At 32.3% G+C, this 19124-nt stretch overlaps 2 protein-coding genes across 4 annotated transcripts; both read left to right on the top strand.

Moving 5' to 3' along the window:
• The first annotated feature begins 2648 nt into the window (after window positions 1-2648).
• On the top strand, window positions 2649-11585 carry LOC100775444 (acyltransferase-like protein At1g54570, chloroplastic). Of its 2 annotated transcripts, XM_003553698.5 has the most exons (13): window positions 2650-3301; window positions 3985-4036; window positions 4328-4383; window positions 5081-5239; window positions 5349-5453; window positions 5855-5961; window positions 6339-6460; window positions 7166-7274; window positions 7996-8129; window positions 8940-9309; window positions 9782-9895; window positions 10702-10787; window positions 11244-11585. In XM_003553698.5, exons 1-13 carry the CDS (start codon window positions 2944-2946, stop codon window positions 11545-11547), a joined length of 2076 nt encoding a protein of 691 aa, XP_003553746.1. In that variant the 5' UTR covers window positions 2650-2943; the 3' UTR covers window positions 11548-11585. The 2 variants fall into 2 exon arrangements, with proteins under 2 accessions (XP_014627473.1, XP_003553746.1); XM_014771987.3 differs by lacking the exon at window positions 5349-5453 and having other exon boundaries at window positions 2649-3301.
• A 1738-nt stretch (window positions 11586-13323) lies between these two features.
• On the top strand, window positions 13324-17790 carry LOC100820350 (double-stranded RNA-binding protein 2). Of its 2 annotated transcripts, none has more exons than XM_014772143.3 (4): window positions 13324-13543; window positions 14533-14782; window positions 16072-16291; window positions 16464-17790. In XM_014772143.3, the coding sequence occupies exons 2-4, from the start codon at window positions 14537-14539 to the stop codon at window positions 17612-17614; spliced, it is 1617 nt and encodes a 538-aa protein (XP_014627629.1). In that variant the 5' UTR covers window positions 13324-13543; window positions 14533-14536; the 3' UTR covers window positions 17615-17790. The 2 variants fall into 2 exon arrangements, with proteins under 2 accessions (XP_014627629.1, XP_003553745.1); XM_003553697.5 differs by having other exon boundaries at window positions 13324-13745; window positions 14535-14782.
• The last annotated feature ends 1334 nt before the right edge of the window (window positions 17791-19124 follow it).

The raw sequence follows: 19124 nt of genomic DNA, 5'->3' as shown, positions 1-19124 counted from the left end.
TGACGATTTTAATAGTAGCTAGTAGGATCATATTCATTTTCCTTGTGATTTATATTTCGAATTCATTCTCAAAAATCATAGCGTTTTATGCTTTTTTTTTTTTATGTATTATGGAAACTGCATATGTACATAATGGATGATACTTTTGCCATCCTGCGATATTTATTATCTATTGGTGCTTGTTATATTCAAATTCATCTTCAAGCTAGCATGGGTAGCATGCAAGTCATAGTGTATTGATACAGGTGTAAGGGGTCATTTTATCTTTCATTTTTTAATGTTTAGGATAATTGAACTGTAGAACCAGTGAACGGGTCTGACTGGCGAACTAATAATCTGGTTGGTAGGTAATCCAAATATCATGTTAAACCGGTTATGTTTAGGAATTGATAACGCCAAGTTATTAAGTGTTTTCAGTTAATTTTTAGTTTTTTTTAAAACCTATACTACATACCTATTTCGTACTAGTGTTGACTTTTATGATGTGTTTGGTTATATCCTAGTGTTGTCTATTGTGGTGTTTGGTTTAGAAAAAAAAAAGTAAGAGAAAAAAAAAATATAGTAGAAATATAAAGAAAGATAAAAATTTCATTTCTCTTGTTTGGATATATAAGAAGTATATAAAATGACACAAATCACCCAAATGAAAAATAAAATATAACAAATAAGAATGTTTTTGTAATTTATATAAAGAAAAACTTGTTTTCTTCATAAATTTAATGGAACACAACATCTGATGACATTTATGTATGACTTTTATTTTTAGAGATTTCATATTATTAGTAATGAGATTAAAATAGTGTATTTAAGTGAATAATTTTTATTTTACAAATTAATTTTGCAAGATTGAGTTAGATCTAAATTTATATTTGAAGATGACATTTGAGTCTATCTAATCATCTAGTGGTGGATTTAGAATTTTTTTTTTAGTGAGGACAAAAAATAGATTATAATATCATTAAAAAAATTATAAAATTTTCCTAAATACATAATTCATGAAAAATAAAATTCAAAATACCCAAGCTTTTATGGAGGGTTACATTATATATGTTTTTGTTCTCTCTATAATTTTTGAGATTCAATTCTAGTCCTTTTAAAAATTTTGGTCCATTTTTTAGTTTCTCTAATTCTAATTCTAAAATATAATGCATCACTTTTAGACTTCTAGTCCGAAAGTGTTATCTAATAGTGTTTAGATAATGCTTGTCAAATTTTATTTAAACTACTTTAATGACTAAAAGTGATACATTTTAAAATTAAAAAAAATGAAAATAAGATAAAAGAATTAGAAAGAGTAAAATTAAACTTCTTCTCTTTTTATAATTTTGAAACGATAAAGTGCTAAAGTCAACATTAATTTATTTTTCTTTTATTTCTTATAATTCGTTACATTCATTTTTTTAAAAATGGTCTTTACGAGAATAACACCTATTTTTTTATGGAATAAAAGAAAATTATTAAACATTTTTAAATAAAAAAATATTGTGAGAGCAGTTGCTCCTAAAACCTTAATGTGCATCCGGGAATGAGATGATTGACATAAGTCAAATTTTAGTTTTATAGGATTGAATTAAGTCATAAAAAAAAAAAAACACGTGTTCTGTTCACTTTCAATTGTTTTCTGCTCACCTTCCACGGAACCTAATAAATTTCGGCTGTAAATGTAATTGCGTCACGCAATTGGAAGCAATGGTAACATAGGTGCGGGAAGCATCTCAACTTGTGAAACACCTCAAAATACTAAAAGTTATTAAAAAAATATTTATTAAATAATTAAACAAACTTTTTAATTAATAAAAAAAACTAATTAAAATATTTTATCAAACACACTTCTCTTATAATTATTAAAAAATTAATAAATATAATTTTCATTAAAAATATAGTAAAGCATGATAAAATATAATAATAATTATATTACATTTTATGAAAATGTTTATTTCTTAATTAATATTTTAAAAATACTTATTCGATTATTTTAATCAGAAACTTAAATTTGAATGAAAAATTGAATTAAAAACCAGTAACTTTTTTAGAGACTAATTAATAACTTTTTTAAGTATTTTAGTAGGATATATAACTTAAATACACGTTCTATGTATTATTAATTTATTTTATTTCATAATTAGTATTGATATTTTATTCATACAATTATTACTGTCTTTATCAGTCAAATGAAGTCAATTTTTTAAATTTACTTTTAAAGTATCTTTGCCATATACAAATCAATCATTCCACGCCATTCTAACAAGCAACAGATAAATCAATTTCTGTCTTTTTAGACTGATCTAGAGTGTCTGCTTCCATTTGACCCAACTTTTCTGAAGGGTTTCTTACGTTACGGGTCAACAAACACCTTTGGTTAAGTGCAATTTTCCACTAAGAGTAAGGTTTTTCAACGTGTTAAAGTTCTTCCAAGGCAAAATTACAGAAGACACTAAACCAAACGTGTCAAGCATTACTACTGAGTGCCTGAATAATTTGATATTAGATTTTTCCGGTTTAATTAGTGATTTTAACTTTAAATCTTAGATATATAATTGTTGTTTTTAGTGATCTCATTCAATCTTTAAAAAAATTCAACATATTTTAGTAAGCACATTTAAAAAGTAAATCCTACATTTTTCATTGCCATTGGTCGCAAGTCGCAATCATTGTTATCTTGTTGTGTCTGGTACAGTGACTTCCAGCATTTTGATTTTCGTGTGTGGCGCGGCTGTGGCTATGCGTTTCTTTCCTTTCCTTTCCATTTGTGTGATTCGCTGCAATTTCGCTTCTATCACTCACTCACCGTTACATTTCATTTTCCGCTGAACACCAAACATGTGATCCTCACACTTACACCAGACAGAACAGAAAAGTCATTTGTTGTTTCATGTTTACTTTAAACTCTCTCTCTCCAAAAAACAACAACAACAAGAACAGAGTGAACAATAGTAACCGTTGATGGCCTCGGTGACGGGTTTTCTAGTCTCACCCGCGGGAGCTGTAAGGCACCACTGGTTTGGAGTTCGGGCGGTGTTGTCATCTGAATCTGGAACAGTGGCAGCTGTGAACGGATCTTCTTCGCAGAATGGTTCCTTGGCACTTAAGGAGGAAAAAAAGGTGCCTTTGTTGCGAGGTGAAGAAGAAGAAGAAGGTTTGGCAGCACTTTGGGATGATGGGTATGGGAGAAGGAGTGTGGAGGATTACTTTGCTGCAGCTAAGGAGATGTGCAAATCCGATGGAGGCCCACCTCGGTGGTTTTGCCCCCTTGAATGTGGTCCTCCTTTCAAGGATTCTCCTACTCTTCTCTTTTTACCTGGTAAATAAAAAAACTTACACTTCTGCACTGCACTCCATGCATTTAATCTCTTGCAGATTTTAATTGTCAGACTCTGTGTGTGTATGAGGCTTTTGAGGGATGATGGAGTTTTTTCTTTTTTCTTGTGGAGACATGTTAGCAACATTCTTTCTAACACACTCTTTGTTATCCGCTGAAATTCATTATTTAATGAACCTCAGTTTTGATTCTGTAGTTTTATAAAAAAAACAAAATTAACCATTAAGAGAGGATATGTTATAACTTATAAGGAGTGTTTTGCTAGTGCTCTTTTCTTCTTTTTTTCTTTTCTTCATGCTTTTCTAGGAGACTGAATGATTTTCTCTTGATGTTGGTTCCATTTCTATTCAACTTTACGGCTGTAGTTGATTGTTTTTAATGTTTGATTAATCTACAATTTCGTTGAAAGGGGCAAGTTGCAACTTGTGTTACTTGGTTCCCTCAGAATGCAGGTCTATGTAAATTTGACCTCAAAAGTGTAAATTCATCCTAAAAGACTAAAACACTGATTTGTAAAGATGAACACTTTTAGTTTTAGGTGACAGAGTGGCAGAAATTGCTACTTTCAAGCACCAACTTGAAATTGTGTATTAACTCAATGTTATTATATTGAATGCTAAAATTAAATACGCAGTGTTAAAATTTCTTTAGTCTTACTCGTGCAGGGATGGATGGCACAGGATTGGGTCTCACTTTGCACCATAAAGCCCTTGGGAAGTATGTTGTATTTGTTTAGCTACTGGAATTTTTTTCATAAAATGGCATTTGTTTAGCACATGTAAGTCTGCAGGATTAGAATGGGCATTTTTAAATTGAATGTCTGAGGTATTACTCAGTTTTAAAATGGTCTGATTGTTTTTGTCATAGACAGTTCTAGTTGAAGGTTAATGGAAATATTTAAGCTTCTTGATGAGATATGATTATTGTATTGTTTAGAAAAATTATTTTGTGTAGGTTCATGCAATTTTATTTTGCTTTCTCTTTTGATCTTTACTTTTTACAATACAGGGCTTTTGAAGTTCGTTGCTTGCATATTCCGGTTCATGACCGAACACCATTTGAAGGTCTTTGCTCTTTAACGTATGCTTTTGTCAACTTTCGAAAGTTGTTTTGTGTTGCTGTTGATGCATTTAAATGACAATAACTTATAAATGTTCCCTACCGTCAGTTAAGTGATGACATGATACCTTGTAAAAATAAATCTTCCCAATACATATCAATGGTTGAGATGGTGTCACATCATCACTTAACTTACCATAGGGATTCAAAACAAAAGCTTTAATATACCAGAGATCCAATGCAACAATTTTTTTATTAGGCACCCAAAACAAAAATCGGTCGCTTATTAGGTACCTCAAACATAATTAAGCCTTTACAATATGTTTTTGTTATGTCAGGAATCAACAAGTTTCTGTTGAAAATTATTTTTGAATTTGGATTTCAATTTTCTTGTTAGATTATTGTATAATAATTGGAAGATAAGATAGGCTTCTATTCTAACATGTCACTAGTTCTTCTAACTGTTGTTGTATAATAGTTGGCAGATCATTTGGTGTGTGTTTAGATTAGCTAATTTTGTGTCTATAATCAAACCTCCTGAGAGGTTTCTGAATAAAAAGAATGGTTTTTCCCCCTAAAAATGCTCTTGATTGCAAAATTTTATAAATGAATAAATTCAAACATGCAAGCCATGACTGTCTGGTGCCATTATCTATACTTAAACTGAGAGTTTTCCTTTTTTTTATTTTCAAATTTTTGAAGGGCTGGTGAAACTTGTTGGAGAAGCTGTTAAGCTTGAATGTGCTTTGTCTCCAAATAAACCAATCTATCTGGTAGGCGATTCTTTGGGTGGAAGTCTAGCACTTGCTGTTGCTGCTCACAATCCAACAGTTGACCTAGTACTGATATTAGCCAATCCAGGCAAGTCTATCAATGCTGTATTCCTTTTTGTCATATTTGTTAATGTATTTTGCTGGTGATGTCTTGTCAGTTTGCTACTGTAATCTGACAATATGCCTTTCAATCATAGCTACATCCTTCGGCCAATCTCAGTTGCAACCTTTGTTTCCTTTCATGGAGGCTTTGCCTGATGAAATGCATGTTGCTGTTCCCTTTCTTCTTAGTTTTATCATGGGTAATTAATCTGTTTACTTAAGATTCTAGTTGTTACATTTACATTTTCATGAAGATATAATTCATTTGCAAATACTATAGATATCTTTAATCCAATTCTAAGAACATCTATATCTTGTGGATTATGCCTAAGAAATAAAAACTTCTATTATAAAAGGAATTTCTTAGTACATTTAAAAAAGGAATTTCAAGATATCAGAGTACATGTGATGATACATATATATACACTAGTGTAGCACATTACTAGGCGGATAACAACCAAATGGAAAACAAAAAGGCCTAATCTCTATGTTCTGGTACAACTGAATGATGCTCAACAAGATATCTTGATATCAGTATCATAACAAACTTGCACATATACTGTTATTAATTCATATACATTGTTATATTTAACAACATCAGGTGATCCAGTGAAGATGGCATCAGTCAGTATTGAAAATAAGCTTCCTCCTGCCAAAAAAATTGAACAATTGTCATACAACCTTACTGCATTGCTGCCGTGTCTTCCTGTAAGAATCTTTTGATATTCTGTCCTTTGGTCTCTCTGTCTCTCTGTTCTTTTACTTGATGTTAAGGACTATTGGCTATATTGTATCTAATTTTAGTTAATTGACAAGAATAACAAGCTTTTGGCATGGATTTAGCTCCTAAATTATGGTAACACACTAACACGTACACAATTATGAAGCTTTCTTTTTCACCTTGTTGGTAAACCTTATGTTTGTTAAAGTATCCCTCTTATTTTCTAGATTGTAGTAGTTTCTGTCTTGTCTTTTTCCTCTTTCCCTTTTCCTTGTTCTATTTTCTAGACAAATTCTTAAAGTCCATATAATATGGGATTATATTGAGCTGTCAATCTGTATTTTACTGTGTTATCTATTATCAGGAGCTGGCTGATATTATACCAAGGGATACTCTTCTTTGGAAGCTGAAACTTCTCAAATCAGCTGCTGCATATGCTAATTCGCGTATTCATGCTGTTGAAGCTGAAGTTCTTGTGCTTGCTAGGTTTTACTCTCTCGAGACTTGACGCCTCTCATGATAATATTGTGTGTACAGTTTTTCTAATTGCCTCACTAATCTAAATTTGTACGTGTAAAGAATATTATGACTTTGTTTGATCCATGTAGCCAACCCCACTTAATAGGAAGAGGCCAGGCGGCTGTTGTAATATAACACAAGAATTCTGACACAATATCCTATATATAGAATGATATACCAAGCAGTAATAGATCGTATTTATATTTAGTCTTGATCATCCATTAATGGTTGTAGGGTCTAAATTTATAGTTCTCGCATTCTAAAATAAAAATTGTTTTCACTTGATACACCCTCTATATATAGGGAGTGTCTGATGGTCTTTTTATGAGAAATGGGAGCTACAAATAAAGACCATCCATGTATGGTTGTGTCACCCAGATTTATAGTTCTCATATTTTTTAAAATGAGAACTGTTGTCACTTGATGCACTCCCTATATATATATTAGACATGTTTAATAATAAATTAGAGCTTTTATTTAAACTTAAATTTACTGGTTTTTGACTTAGGCTCTTACATTAATTGTTTCAATAATGTTCCGTGTATGACTTTAGCTTTTTTTCACTCCAATTTTGAGACTCTCATGTTCATATTAATTAAAATGTATAAGTTACTTTCTAGTTAATATTTTCAATTGGATGTTGAGAATTGAGATTGACGGTTTCCATTCTAGTGGCAAGGATAACATGCTTCCCAGCACAAACGAAGCTCAAAGACTCGTGGGATTATTGCAAAACTGCAAAGTTCGTGTCTTTAAGGACAGTGGACACACACTTCTCCTGGTATTTGAGATGAACATATATACTTGCAACTATCATAGAAAAAGTTGTAGGATATTTTCAAGCCAATATGTATGTAACTTATAATTTTGAATATCGATTTTAGATTGAATGATCAAAATTAGTCCCTTCCACCTTTTATAATAAGATAAGGCTCTCACTTGATAAACCCTGTATAAGGGGTGTGCCAAGTGAAACTACTTGCTACTATCATCAATAAAGTCCTGGGATATTTTCTAGTGAACTTGTAACTTCTAAATTTGACCATCCAATGTGGGGGCACATGTAACTTTTGAGGACCAAATTGAGGGTTTAATATACACTTTAATTGCTTTTGTAAAGGTTTTTTTTACATTGGTTTTGAAAAATAAAGTTTATCTTATACTGTGATTTTTTTCAATATTTTATGAAATTATCTATATTTATTACTTTCAGTTAAAAAAAAAATCTTATAATGACAGATACTGTAAAGAACATTTTAAATTCTGGTACTCATCCATGGTCTAATAGATCAACAAAAGGATGTGTTTTTTTTTCTTTTTCTTTTATTTTATTTTAAGCTACCACGGTTCTTTGCATTATGGTATGAACTCACTAACCATGTTATGTTGCCGTTTTAAGTTTAACTACATTAGTTGCAGATTTACTGCCTATATATATAGCTTCTGTGATAACAACTCAGCTCTACCTTAGTTGATTAATTGTATTTTACATGGTAGTGCAGGAAGATGGCATTGGTCTGCTGACAATCATCAAGGGAACTTGCATGTACCGTCGTTCAAGGAGGCATGATTTGGTCAGGGATTTCATACCTCCCAGTATGACAGAATTCAGATATGCAATGGATCAAGTAGTTGGGTAATTTGATTTGGCAATACTATTCTCATTGTGTATGGTTCTTGTTAGAAACCTGTTAATTAATGTCATTGTTGCATTGATGGGTGGGGGGAGGGGTGCGACTCATACTCTTAGCATTTTCATGTAAACAAGAACAGATCCTTGTTGAACCAATTGTCATACCTTTTCTCATTTATAAACTTCAAAGTTGACATTAGTGGGGTTTGAAGTTGGAGTCTGATTCTTGAAAGAGGACTCAAGCATTACACCATTGTGCCAGTTAATGTGCCTTTTGTTATCTATTATAATAAATTTGAATACTCACTCTTGAATAAAAAGACTTTGAGGATCTACTCTCTTTGTAAGGAGCATGGCCCTTCCTGCATCAAGAATACTATCACTTTAAATTTAGTCAAGTTGAATTTTGACACACCATATTGAATTGATTGACATATAGATTATATGTCTAACTTCAAATAATTTATTTCCATGATTTATTTCTCAATTTCAAACAAATAATCTCTTTAATTTATTCCTTCCAAGTTCTAACAATATAGAATCCTTATTATTGAAAGTGGCCATTTTAGTTTTTTGGTTATATTTATCTTTATAGTAATGGTTTAGTGCAATGTACCTAAATGAAGAAAGTGGTGTACAGATGTTTATCTGTATCCATATAAGTAAATCTGAAACCTTGGACTTAAATCCTTATTCTGTTTGGCTCACGCATGCAATTTATGTCTGCCTTATCTACTTCAATAATCTTCTATAACAATTTAATTAGCACCTGCTCCAAAAGTTTAAAGCTGATATGCTACTGATGTATGGCAGATCATTTCGTTCTGCTACTGGATCTGTATTTTTCTCAACCTTGGAGGATGGAAAGATTGTAAAAGGTCTCTCTGGTGTTCCAGATGAAGGTCCTGTCTTATATGTTGGGTATCACATGTTGTTGGGGTTAGAGCTTATCTCACTTACAGATGGATTTTTAAGTGAGAAGGGTATTGCACTTCGTGGAATAGCCCATCCCGATCTGTTTAGGCCTGAAGTGGAGTCTTGGTCTTCTGAGTTTTCTATGTTTGATTGGGTGAAGATATTTGGTGGGGTGCCTGTTTCAGCAAGCAATATTTTCAAATTACTTTCAACAAAATCACATGTTCTCCTATATCCTGGTGGTGCGCGTGAGGCTCTCCATTATAAGGTAAATTAAATTTTATTGTTTCATCTAGGATTCTTATCCAACAAAAAAAAGAAAGATTCTGGTTTCTTGTGCAGTATTTATGATTTAGTTATTTTATGCTCTCACATTATTAAACCATAATTGATGGTGCATTATAAGAACAGAGGGAAAGGAAAGTAATAGCAGAGGGAAATTGATAAGGAAGTCAAGCTATAAAATAGCAATTAAGTTAATTTCATTTCATTTTTGAACCATGACATGCATATAACATATAATAGATTATGGGCCTCTACAAAACCTTTTTTAATATACTTGGTGATTTTTGCCACTATGTGAAAAAACAAGTTCAGACTATACACGTCAAGTTTGCACTACTTTTTTGTTTTTGTTGATTTATCATGCTTGTCAATCTTTGGGATCAGCACTGGCTATCATGTGATGATGGCTCTACCTTCTGCTTTAAAACTGACTGACCGTGCTCTGTAATTGCTAGGGGGAAGAATACAAGTTGATTTGGCCTGATCATCCAGAATTTGTGAGAATGGCAGCACGATTTGGTGCCACAATTGTGCCATTTGGAGCTGTAGGTGAAGATGATATAGCTGAAGTAGGTTTCTTATTCCTCTTCTCTAAGTCTCTTTTTTAACCATAATAATTTAGGGATTTGGCTCCTTTAAAGTCAATATGAGTAAAGTAATTGCAGTTATTGAAGAAAAAATCAATGATTAATACTCCAATATACTCATGATTTGTTATACATGTGCACATCATATTGATATATGATTTTCTTATTAACTCAGATTTATTACTTTATCCTTTAAAGTAAGTTGCACAATTTAGAGGAGTCACATCCATAATTTAGCATGTCCATTCTGCTTAGGTCAAGTGATGTATCATTTAATAGATGGATCATAGGTGTCAGCCATAAATGAGATGAAAATCCTTTCTCTAGGGATTTTTATCTCTGTGAGCATAGAATACAGTGTGCTTGGTTTTACAGCCGATAACATTCAATGTTAAAAGTGGAGAGTTATTGGCATAGTAAATGGGAGGTTTAGACCTTTTTCATCAAAAAGATATTTTTTATAAGCCATTTAGGAATGTTCATTTTATTGAATGTCTCAATTAATATTCAGAGAAGTATTAAGTTGAATAATGAAAATAGCTGGGGTGGGAGAGAGGAATGAGAAGAAAATAGCTGCTATTCTAGGAGCAATGGTTAAGGAAGTAAGTTTTTATTTTTATTTTTATTTTTGGGATGCGTATAAATGTGCTCCCACATGACTTCCAATAAAAACTTTCTTATTTTAATTCCTTAACAGGCACAGATTAGTAAGACCTTTTTTTTTTCTCTTGCAATGCTTGACCTTTGATTAATTGTCCTTGCCTTTTGATTGGACTTGAATTTTACAGTTAGTTCTTGACTACAATGACTTAATGAAGATCCCCATAGTCAACGATCAAATAAGAAATATGAACCGTGACTCAGTTAAGTTTAGGTAATTATTCTCCATCTCAGTAATGTTTATTACTTATTGTGTGACTTATTCATTAAAACAAAGAGTAAATAATTATTTTAGCCTTTAAAAGTGTATATGCTTTCACATTAGTCCCTGAAATTAAAAAAAATAATTCTAAAAGTGCAATCTATTAATCATATTAGTCCAAAATTTAAAAAGATGTGTGACTTAAGTTATAATATTAACATATTTAAGGACCAAAATGACATTAAGTGATTAAATTTAGGGATGTAGATGAAACAGTTACAAATTTCAAACTTATTTGTAATTTCTTTAGTCTCAAAGATTGTGACAGCACGTTACTCTTTTAGGGATCAAAGTGATGGTTTACTCTTAAAACAATGGAATGAATAAGATGTAGAACATATAGCTAATATATCCACAAACTGTGGAATTTTCATTGACAAGCCACTCGTGTGTTTTGTTGATAACCAGAGATGAAACAAGTGGCGAGGTGGCAAACCAAAATCTCTCTTTTCCGGTGCTTCTACCAAAGATACCAGGTCGCTTTTACTTTCTATTTGGGAAGCCCATAAGAACAAAAGGCATGGATAAGATGCTAAAAGACAGAGAAAGTGCCAACCAAATGTACCTGCAGATTAAGTCAGAAGTTGAACACAATTTAAATTACTTGATCAAGAAGAGGGAGGAGGATCCATACAGGAACTTCATCGATAGGAAAATGTATCAGATATTTTATCCTCCTGAAACTGATTCAACCCCATCATTTAATCCCTGAAAAATGTTTTGATATATATAATACTGATTTTTATGTAATCATAATTATTTTTAAACAGGTACATGTACATGTACATGGCCATTATTCTAATAAAATATGGTGCTTTCTATGTACCCTAAAAAAAATATGGTACTTTCTTCAATGTTCATAATTGATGCCAATGTCAACTGTCACATATAAACCCCTGCACTGTGTGTTTGTGTAACAAAGAGCGTGCTTCCTATAACAAAAACACAAGAGTTAAAATGGTTTCTAAAATCAACTTGGATGTAATATTTAGTTACTATTTCTTAATGGTCATTTTCATCCACGTTTTCTTTTCTGGCTACATTCCCATTGGAAGCATTAGATTTCACTGAAATTGATCCCTCAGACTCCACTGGTTCATTGTTCTTTCCCAAATATCTTTCTTAAGTGGAAAAACATTATGGAATGGTCTAAGTGCCCTTTATTTCGTGTCCCTTACCAAGGCAACCACAGAAATAATATGGGGCACATGCCCCCACTTTATTTTATTTTTTTAAAATAAAAGTTTAATTTCAGAATAAATAATAGACTAGTTTGTTTAAACTTTAAAAAGATTAATTTTAATTTTTTTAACAAACCTGATTCGCTTGAGGGCGAGCCCTGGTGCAGCGGTCCTTGGTGACTTATTGGTCATGCCTCTGGTCAATTCATACAAGCACTTATTATAATATGAGGTTGTTATCAAAATTTTATTATTGTTAATTCTGTTGTTATTTTTCATTATACTTTCACGATGAAGTAAGAGATATTAACTTGCTTTCTTAAAAATTCTTGGTCCCTCTTCTTTTTTTTATATCTTCTTGGTCCCTCTTCTCATCATGATACATGGCACCAATGTGATAGATGCGTGAACTGTTTCCAACTTAAGGAAGTGTCTCAAACATGTTCCCCAACAGGAAGCCCCATTGGTAATGTACTGATGATTTTTTTTTAATATATACTAGTAATTCTTATGGGCTTCCTGTAAGAAGAATTGCTGAAACAAGATATAATAAAAAGTAAATTTGTTTGTGGTTATTCTTTCCCATGTAACAATTTTTTTGTTTGTGGTTCAAGTTTGTATTATAATTTTCTGGTGCGCTTTTACTGGCAATCTTAACATATTATTGAGAATCCTACTCAATCTAAAAGTAAATTATACCCTCTTTTTTTTTATACAAAAAATATAATATTTCCTAAAAGATACCGTCATCAAGTGTTTTTAAAACATTAGTTTAAGAACTAATAATTTTTTTTTACAAATATACATTAGAAACATTATTTTAACAATTAATATTATTAGTATAAACTTTACATTATCAACTAATTTGAGGTAATTTTTGAAATAATTATTATAAAAATTAATAAACTAAAACTTTTACAATTTCATATTCAAATTAAATTATTTTTTGAATGATAAAAATATTAGAATTAAATTCTAAATTATAATAAACATTTATTTAAAATATTTCCTCATAAATCTTATGAGAACATGAGTTCAACTTTTATCTTTGATGTAAGAGTTTTATTGATGTGTAATCGATAAGTAACTTTAAGTAATTAGTCTTGAGTAATCTTCTAATCTTGAGTCCGTAAGATCCAAATCATCAAAATTATCTTCAAATGGGGGTAAAAAAATTCCTCAAAGATATATATTTTTTTTTAATTTCAAACTATTGCAGTATTGATGACTTAATTTTACTTTTAAACCAGGATAAACAGTTACCATGAATGAATGTTAGCTTAACCATAAATACAGCTTATGCTTTTGTTTCCCCAGGCAGAAAACCGGCACGCAAATACAACATCGCTGTTCTGTTCTGTAGCTAATAAATCCCACTTTACTGTTACTTTTATTATTCTGTCTCCTTCTTCACTTTTTTCTCCAATGGAAAACTCCAAAGATTTAGACGCTCTCTATTACTTTTAGACTTCATTTTCTGCCTCAGATCCTTTCTTTCACACTACCCTTGGCCTTGATAAAAAAAAAGGTCTGATTCATTCGGTGCTCCTTGCATTCTTTGCTTATTATCTGTAACCGTTCTTTTAGTTTTATCAATGCAATTTCTGAGCTGTTTTCTTATGAATTTGTCGTTAATGGGTTTGATCGTGGTGAATATTGCTCCGCTGGGTTCTTTGGTAGATGCTGAGTAAATATTAGACAAGTTCTGTTTCATTCTTTAACTGTTCAGGTACTTACTGTTAGGGGTTTCGAAAGTTTCTTTATGTCACTGTGATTTTACGTTTAGCATTTATTTGGAACTAGGTACATAAATTATTCCGGGAAAAGTTTATTGGAATTTACAGAAAACATCTGAACTTCCTGTACTGTCAATAAAACCGAATTTATATAGAAATGGATTCGATTAGTGGATGTTAAGAGCTTTATTTTTGTTGTTTAGTTAAGCTTATCAATAGTATCAGTTCATAAGTCCCGTTATAAACATTGCTCAGTTTTTGTTAGTTTGCGGAATTAATCCTCAGATTGCCTATCTAATAGTGTGTTGACACAAGGAGTGCTAGCAGTACACTATTTGATACTCTCTTTCAAATATATTCTCTGCATTAAAATTTATTGAAAACTGAAAACCATTAGTGAGCCTCGTGACTTTTTGTGATTTCCAATAAATTTCGACTAATGGTAGAAAGTGTGTTCAAGAGAGAATATTAGAGAGTCTGCTGCTAGCATTTCTGGTGTTGACATAAGCACACTAATCAAGTGAGTTTGGTGTTAATGAAGAATAAGAATATGATTGGTCTTTGGTGTAATGGCATATTATGTGATCAATTTTTACCCCCTTCTCACTCAGTATTGTTATCATGTTTATTTATTACAGCACTGGGATTGTAATGGTTGTGGAGTAAACTATTCATCCACAGAAATGTTTGCTAGAATAACTGAAGTTTTCTTCTTCTTCCCTCTCCTCCATCTTAAATTATAAAAAATTAAATTCCTTTTTTAACTTTTTATTTGTTTGCAGACATGTATAAGAACCGGTTGCAAGAATTGGCTCAAAGAAGTTGTTTTAATTTGCCAGCCTACTCATGCATTCGCGAAGGGCCAGATCATGCTCCTCGTTTTAAAGCAACTGTCAATTTTAATGGAGAGACCTTTGAAAGCCCTACATTCTGCTCTACTCTTAGACAGGCAGAACATGCAGCAGCTGAGGTGGCTCTTAACACTATTGCAAAAAGAGGTCCCTCTGGAGCTTTGGCAGCAAGAGTTCTGGTGAGCAAGTGGGAATTTTTCATCATCCCCCTTTCCTAGATTTCAGTTATGTTTCTTTCTGTCATCAAAATTGTAAACACCTGGTTGACTTGTCAAGTGCACAATGGCTTATCAATTGTCATTTGATGTGTAACGCTTCTGATCTTGAAATATTGGAACAAAATTATTGTATGCTCCCCCTTTTTGTGTCAATTATTGGAAAAACAATTCTTCCTATAAGAATATTCAATATTGTAATATTGATTTTTGTGTGGGCAAATGTTAACCAGTGCCCTTAAGAAACAAAAGTAGAAAATTTATGGTGGAAAAGGAAGCATTTATCGTATCAGAAATGCGAAAATCATTGAACACATACTTTTGAGGTAATTAGAAGCATTTAATAAGGTGTTCTAATGTTTTTAATCGGTGCCCTTGGGGCACTTCTTTGCTTGACCCTTTTGTATTGGCATCACTGCATCAAATATGTAAAGTTAGAGTTAACTTCTTCATGGTTTTATGTCTATTATTTATGTGTTCAGTTCCCAGTTTTTAAGAATCAATACCTGCCTGGTCCCCCTAACCTAACTTATCATTGTTGTCTAGATCATGCATCAACATTCGTTAGCTGAATTTCCAGGTTTAGCTTTCACCCTGTAACACTCTTCATGGGTTAAATATCAACTTGTGCCTCTATCTTTGAAGGGCAAACATGCTAACCAACCAACATCAAGGCCAAACATGCATTGCCATTTAGGTCTTCACTGCATTTCCCAATCCTGTTGTTGATGAAAAGTGCAATACAAATGTATTTTAATTTTGTAGTTCCCTTTTTGTTTATCTTATTTTAAGTATTATACTTTTTCCTCCCAGGGATGTAGAGGATGTTTGATTCATTGAATTTAACTTTTTACAACCAAGTAGGATAAATGAATACAAATGTATTCTAATTTTGTAGTTCCCTTTTTTTTATCTTATTTAAAGTATTATACTTTTTCCTCCCAAGGATGTAGAGGATGTTTGATTCATTGAATTCAACTTTTTATTACCTAGTAGGATAAATGAACAGAAAGACTTTCAGATTAAGAATAGAAGTATAGAACTATACCCCCAGTGTTAGGAATCTAAATAAAGAATGCTGAATTTTTTGCTCATTGCATTTAATTGTAGAGCTCTCCATTTTTTTTCCTTTTTCTTGTTCTCTTTTAGGTGGGGGAGGAGTTAGATGAATCATATTCATCACTTCTATTAAATTCCTTTCATTGCAATGCAGATTTTTTTTAATATACTCCTTTTTATTTGGATATTGACAGGATGAAACAGGAGTATACAAGAATTTGCTCCAGGAAACTGCTCATAGAGCTGGACTGAATCTTCCTGTTTATACAACCATTCGTTCTGGACCAGGTCATGGTCCTAACTTCTCATGTAGCGTTGAGATTGCAGGAATGCATTTTACTGGAGACCCATCTAGGACCAAGAAACAGGCTCAGAAAAATGCTGCAATGGCTGCTTGGTCTGCATTGAGAAAATGTGGGCATTTTGCTTCTGTAATCATATCTTTTTTATATGCACATTTTTTTGGTGTCTACCTCAATTTGTCTTCTTTTCAGCATACCTTTTTTTTTTTCTTTATAACATGCTTCTGCCTTTCCTGCCAGGACTTAACAACTTTATAATCTATTTGTTTTAAATTTATTTCTAGTGTCAGAGCACCATTTATCTTCTTCAACTTCATCTTCATTTTCTCGAGAGTCTAAAGCAAATGAAGAACAGGAGCAAGTAATCATCGCTGGGGTCCTTGCAAGTTTACACCCATCTGGTTCAAAGAACTTCTCCACAAGTGATAGTCAACTTGGATGGCAAAAGTCCACTACAACCTCTTTGGTGTCTACTCAGTCAACTGCAGACTTGTATCCTATGCAATGGCATTGTGGAATCTCTAGTTTCTCGCCAGAGGTGGCTCTATATCAGACTTGGCAGCAACAACAAATTATGCAGCAGCAAAATCGTCTATTGGAACTAACCATTCAACCAATTATTCCATCTACTCCAGAGATTTATCCGTTAATGCAATCCGTTTTCCAGCCAGACCACTGCCTTTATTTTCCAGCTCGAGAGTTAGCATCAGTTCCTCTAGGACCAAAATTATCAATTGCTACATCAAACCCTTCATTTTACTCTTCAAACCAAATTGTTCCCGAGTTAAACACGGGCAGGTCAACACTAACCATCAGAGAGATACAAGAAGAAAAAACAGAAGATCCCCCAGTTTGCACTTTTAGCAATGAAACTAGAGTCCTAACACCAGCTCCAGAGGATGAGATTCAGAAGCATGGTGGCTCTGGAGGCAGAAGTAGAAATGCTGAGCTGGTAGGAGAACACTGTGAGAAAACTGAATGTGATTCTCATTGGAGCACGCGATCTGTAATCAGACCAGTTAATACTGAGCTGCAAAACCCATCCAGTATTGACTCATCTGTTCTCAGAGCACACTCACAAGCAAGTTCCAACAGAAGTTTTAGACCACCAGCTGCTGCATCATCCTCCATTGTGAGAACCATGTGCCCTACTTCATCTGTGGGTTCAAGACCACAGCATGCTGCATCAAGGTTGAGAACCGGAACTCCACGAAGTCCAGGCATTCCTACCTCTGAAAGGTTTGGCATGATAAGAGCACCTACTCCTCTATTCATGGCACCAGCTGTGAGAATCCGATCAGTGGTCCCGGTCTGCTCAGCTCCTCCAAGGAGATCCATGGCAGAGGTGTCCCAAAGCAAGGAAAAAGAAGATTTGAAGCCTGAAGACAAAGAGGTGTCAAGAACTAGCTCTGAGCTAGGCCATCTTAGAATATGAGTGAGTAACTGAGTATACATATTAGAGATCAATAAGTCTAGTAGTTCTTTCCAAATAATATGGTCCTTTGCAGGTATTTACTGGGAAAATAGGCATCTCGTTGATAATTTTATGTGAAGCAATAAATTTGAAATACAGAAATAATATATATAAATATTCCACCAGAATTTATTGAATGTATTCAAATTAGGCCGGAGGACGATCCAGTAAGAAGACTGGGTTACAGAGTTAACCATCCGTTCCGGGATAAGCAATTGAACTAGAAAATATGTACAAAGAAATTAAAAAAAAAGAGAGAGAATATTATATGAATAATTATTGAGTAAGTAGTATATGCATTAATAGTACAAAACATTTTTATACAATCATCTAATTACAATATATTATGATAAATTTATTGATATTTCCAATAATTATTTTAAAAGATATACTAACACTAATTTCTCGTTAATTGATAGCATAATTTTTTTTACATGGACATTACATACAAAAAAATGTTATATAAAAGCATTGTATTAAAAATATTTTATATAAAAAAGTGTTGCATGAAATAAGCACTCTAATTGTGATTATAGTTTAATATCATGTTTTGATAGGATAATAATCAAATTAAAAAAAAAAAAAAAACAATAGCATGTGGAGAAAAGTTGTGATGTCGAACATTATTTGTAAGGATCAAATCTTGCTATTCTAACATCAAAAGGAGAAAAAAAAATCATGTTATTCTTACGTATTTCAGGCTCCTACCAACAGAGCTGATAACATGAGAGTCCTGCTAAATATATATACTTGTATAACTTTCATTAACTAAATTATTTACTCAATGATTTACTTATGATCTTTTTTTTAGCTAACTTATTATCAGTTACTTGTAATTGTAACAAAAGGAAAATTAACTACTTATATCTAATTTCATTTATTGTAACAATTGGAGATCAGTTATTAGCCAGATAAACATTAGTCACATGTGAGGTGTATCTACCTATCATTATCCAAACTTCCTTGAAACTATATGTAGAGTAGTTACATGTGTCGGAGTTTTGCACTTAAGTCACTTCCTTAATACTCTTTATATTGAAATTTTCAAGTTCCAACAACATTAAACTGAAAAAACAATGTTAACACTAAGAATTAACCATATAAACATAGGAAATAGAAGAAAAATAAGAGAGAGCTGAAGGAAGAGAAATTCACGCCAAACTCCAAGTTCTTATTTCAATGCACAACAATATAGTATTATTTTGGTAAGAAAGATTTTTTTTTTTTGGTAAGAAGTGTTAAAATAGGTGTATAAAATAAGTAATTAAAAGAAAGTAAAAAAAAACTAGTTTGACATATTTTTGTAAAAACTGTTTGGATCTATTAATGAGTTTCCTTTAATAAAACAATAATAATAATTAGCACATGGGATGGCTTATCCCGTAGCACCCAGCATAGCCCACACATACACTCATTTGGATGTGCTACCACTTACTACTTACTACGATAAACAGTGGATGTACAAATTTTC

The sequence above is a fragment of the Glycine max genome, chromosome 19, assembly GCF_000004515.6.
Source record: "Glycine max cultivar Williams 82 chromosome 19, Glycine_max_v4.0, whole genome shotgun sequence".
NCBI lineage: Eukaryota > Viridiplantae > Streptophyta > Magnoliopsida > Fabales > Fabaceae > Glycine > Glycine max.
Note: the sequence above shows the minus strand (reverse complement) of the source record. Positions and strands in the feature narration are given on the sequence as shown.

Coding starts and splice junctions, on each gene's coding strand:
- LOC100775444 (XM_003553698.5), top strand. CDS start 2,944: ATGGCCTCGGTGACGGGTTTTCTAGTCTCACCCGCGGGAGCTGTAAGG. Junction 5,240..5,348: donor ACTGATATTAGCCAATCCAG/GCAAGTCTATCA, acceptor TTTCAATCATAG/CTACATCCTTCGGCCAATCT. Junction 9,896..10,701: donor GTGAAGATGATATAGCTGAA/GTAGGTTTCTTA, acceptor TGAATTTTACAG/TTAGTTCTTGACTACAATGA.
- LOC100820350 (XM_014772143.3), top strand. CDS start 14,537: ATGTATAAGAACCGGTTGCAAGAATTGGCTCAAAGAAGTTGTTTTAAT. Junction 14,783..16,071: donor CTTTGGCAGCAAGAGTTCTG/GTGAGCAAGTGG, acceptor GGATATTGACAG/GATGAAACAGGAGTATACAA. Junction 16,292..16,463: donor TTGGTCTGCATTGAGAAAAT/GTGGGCATTTTG, acceptor ATTTATTTCTAG/TGTCAGAGCACCATTTATCT.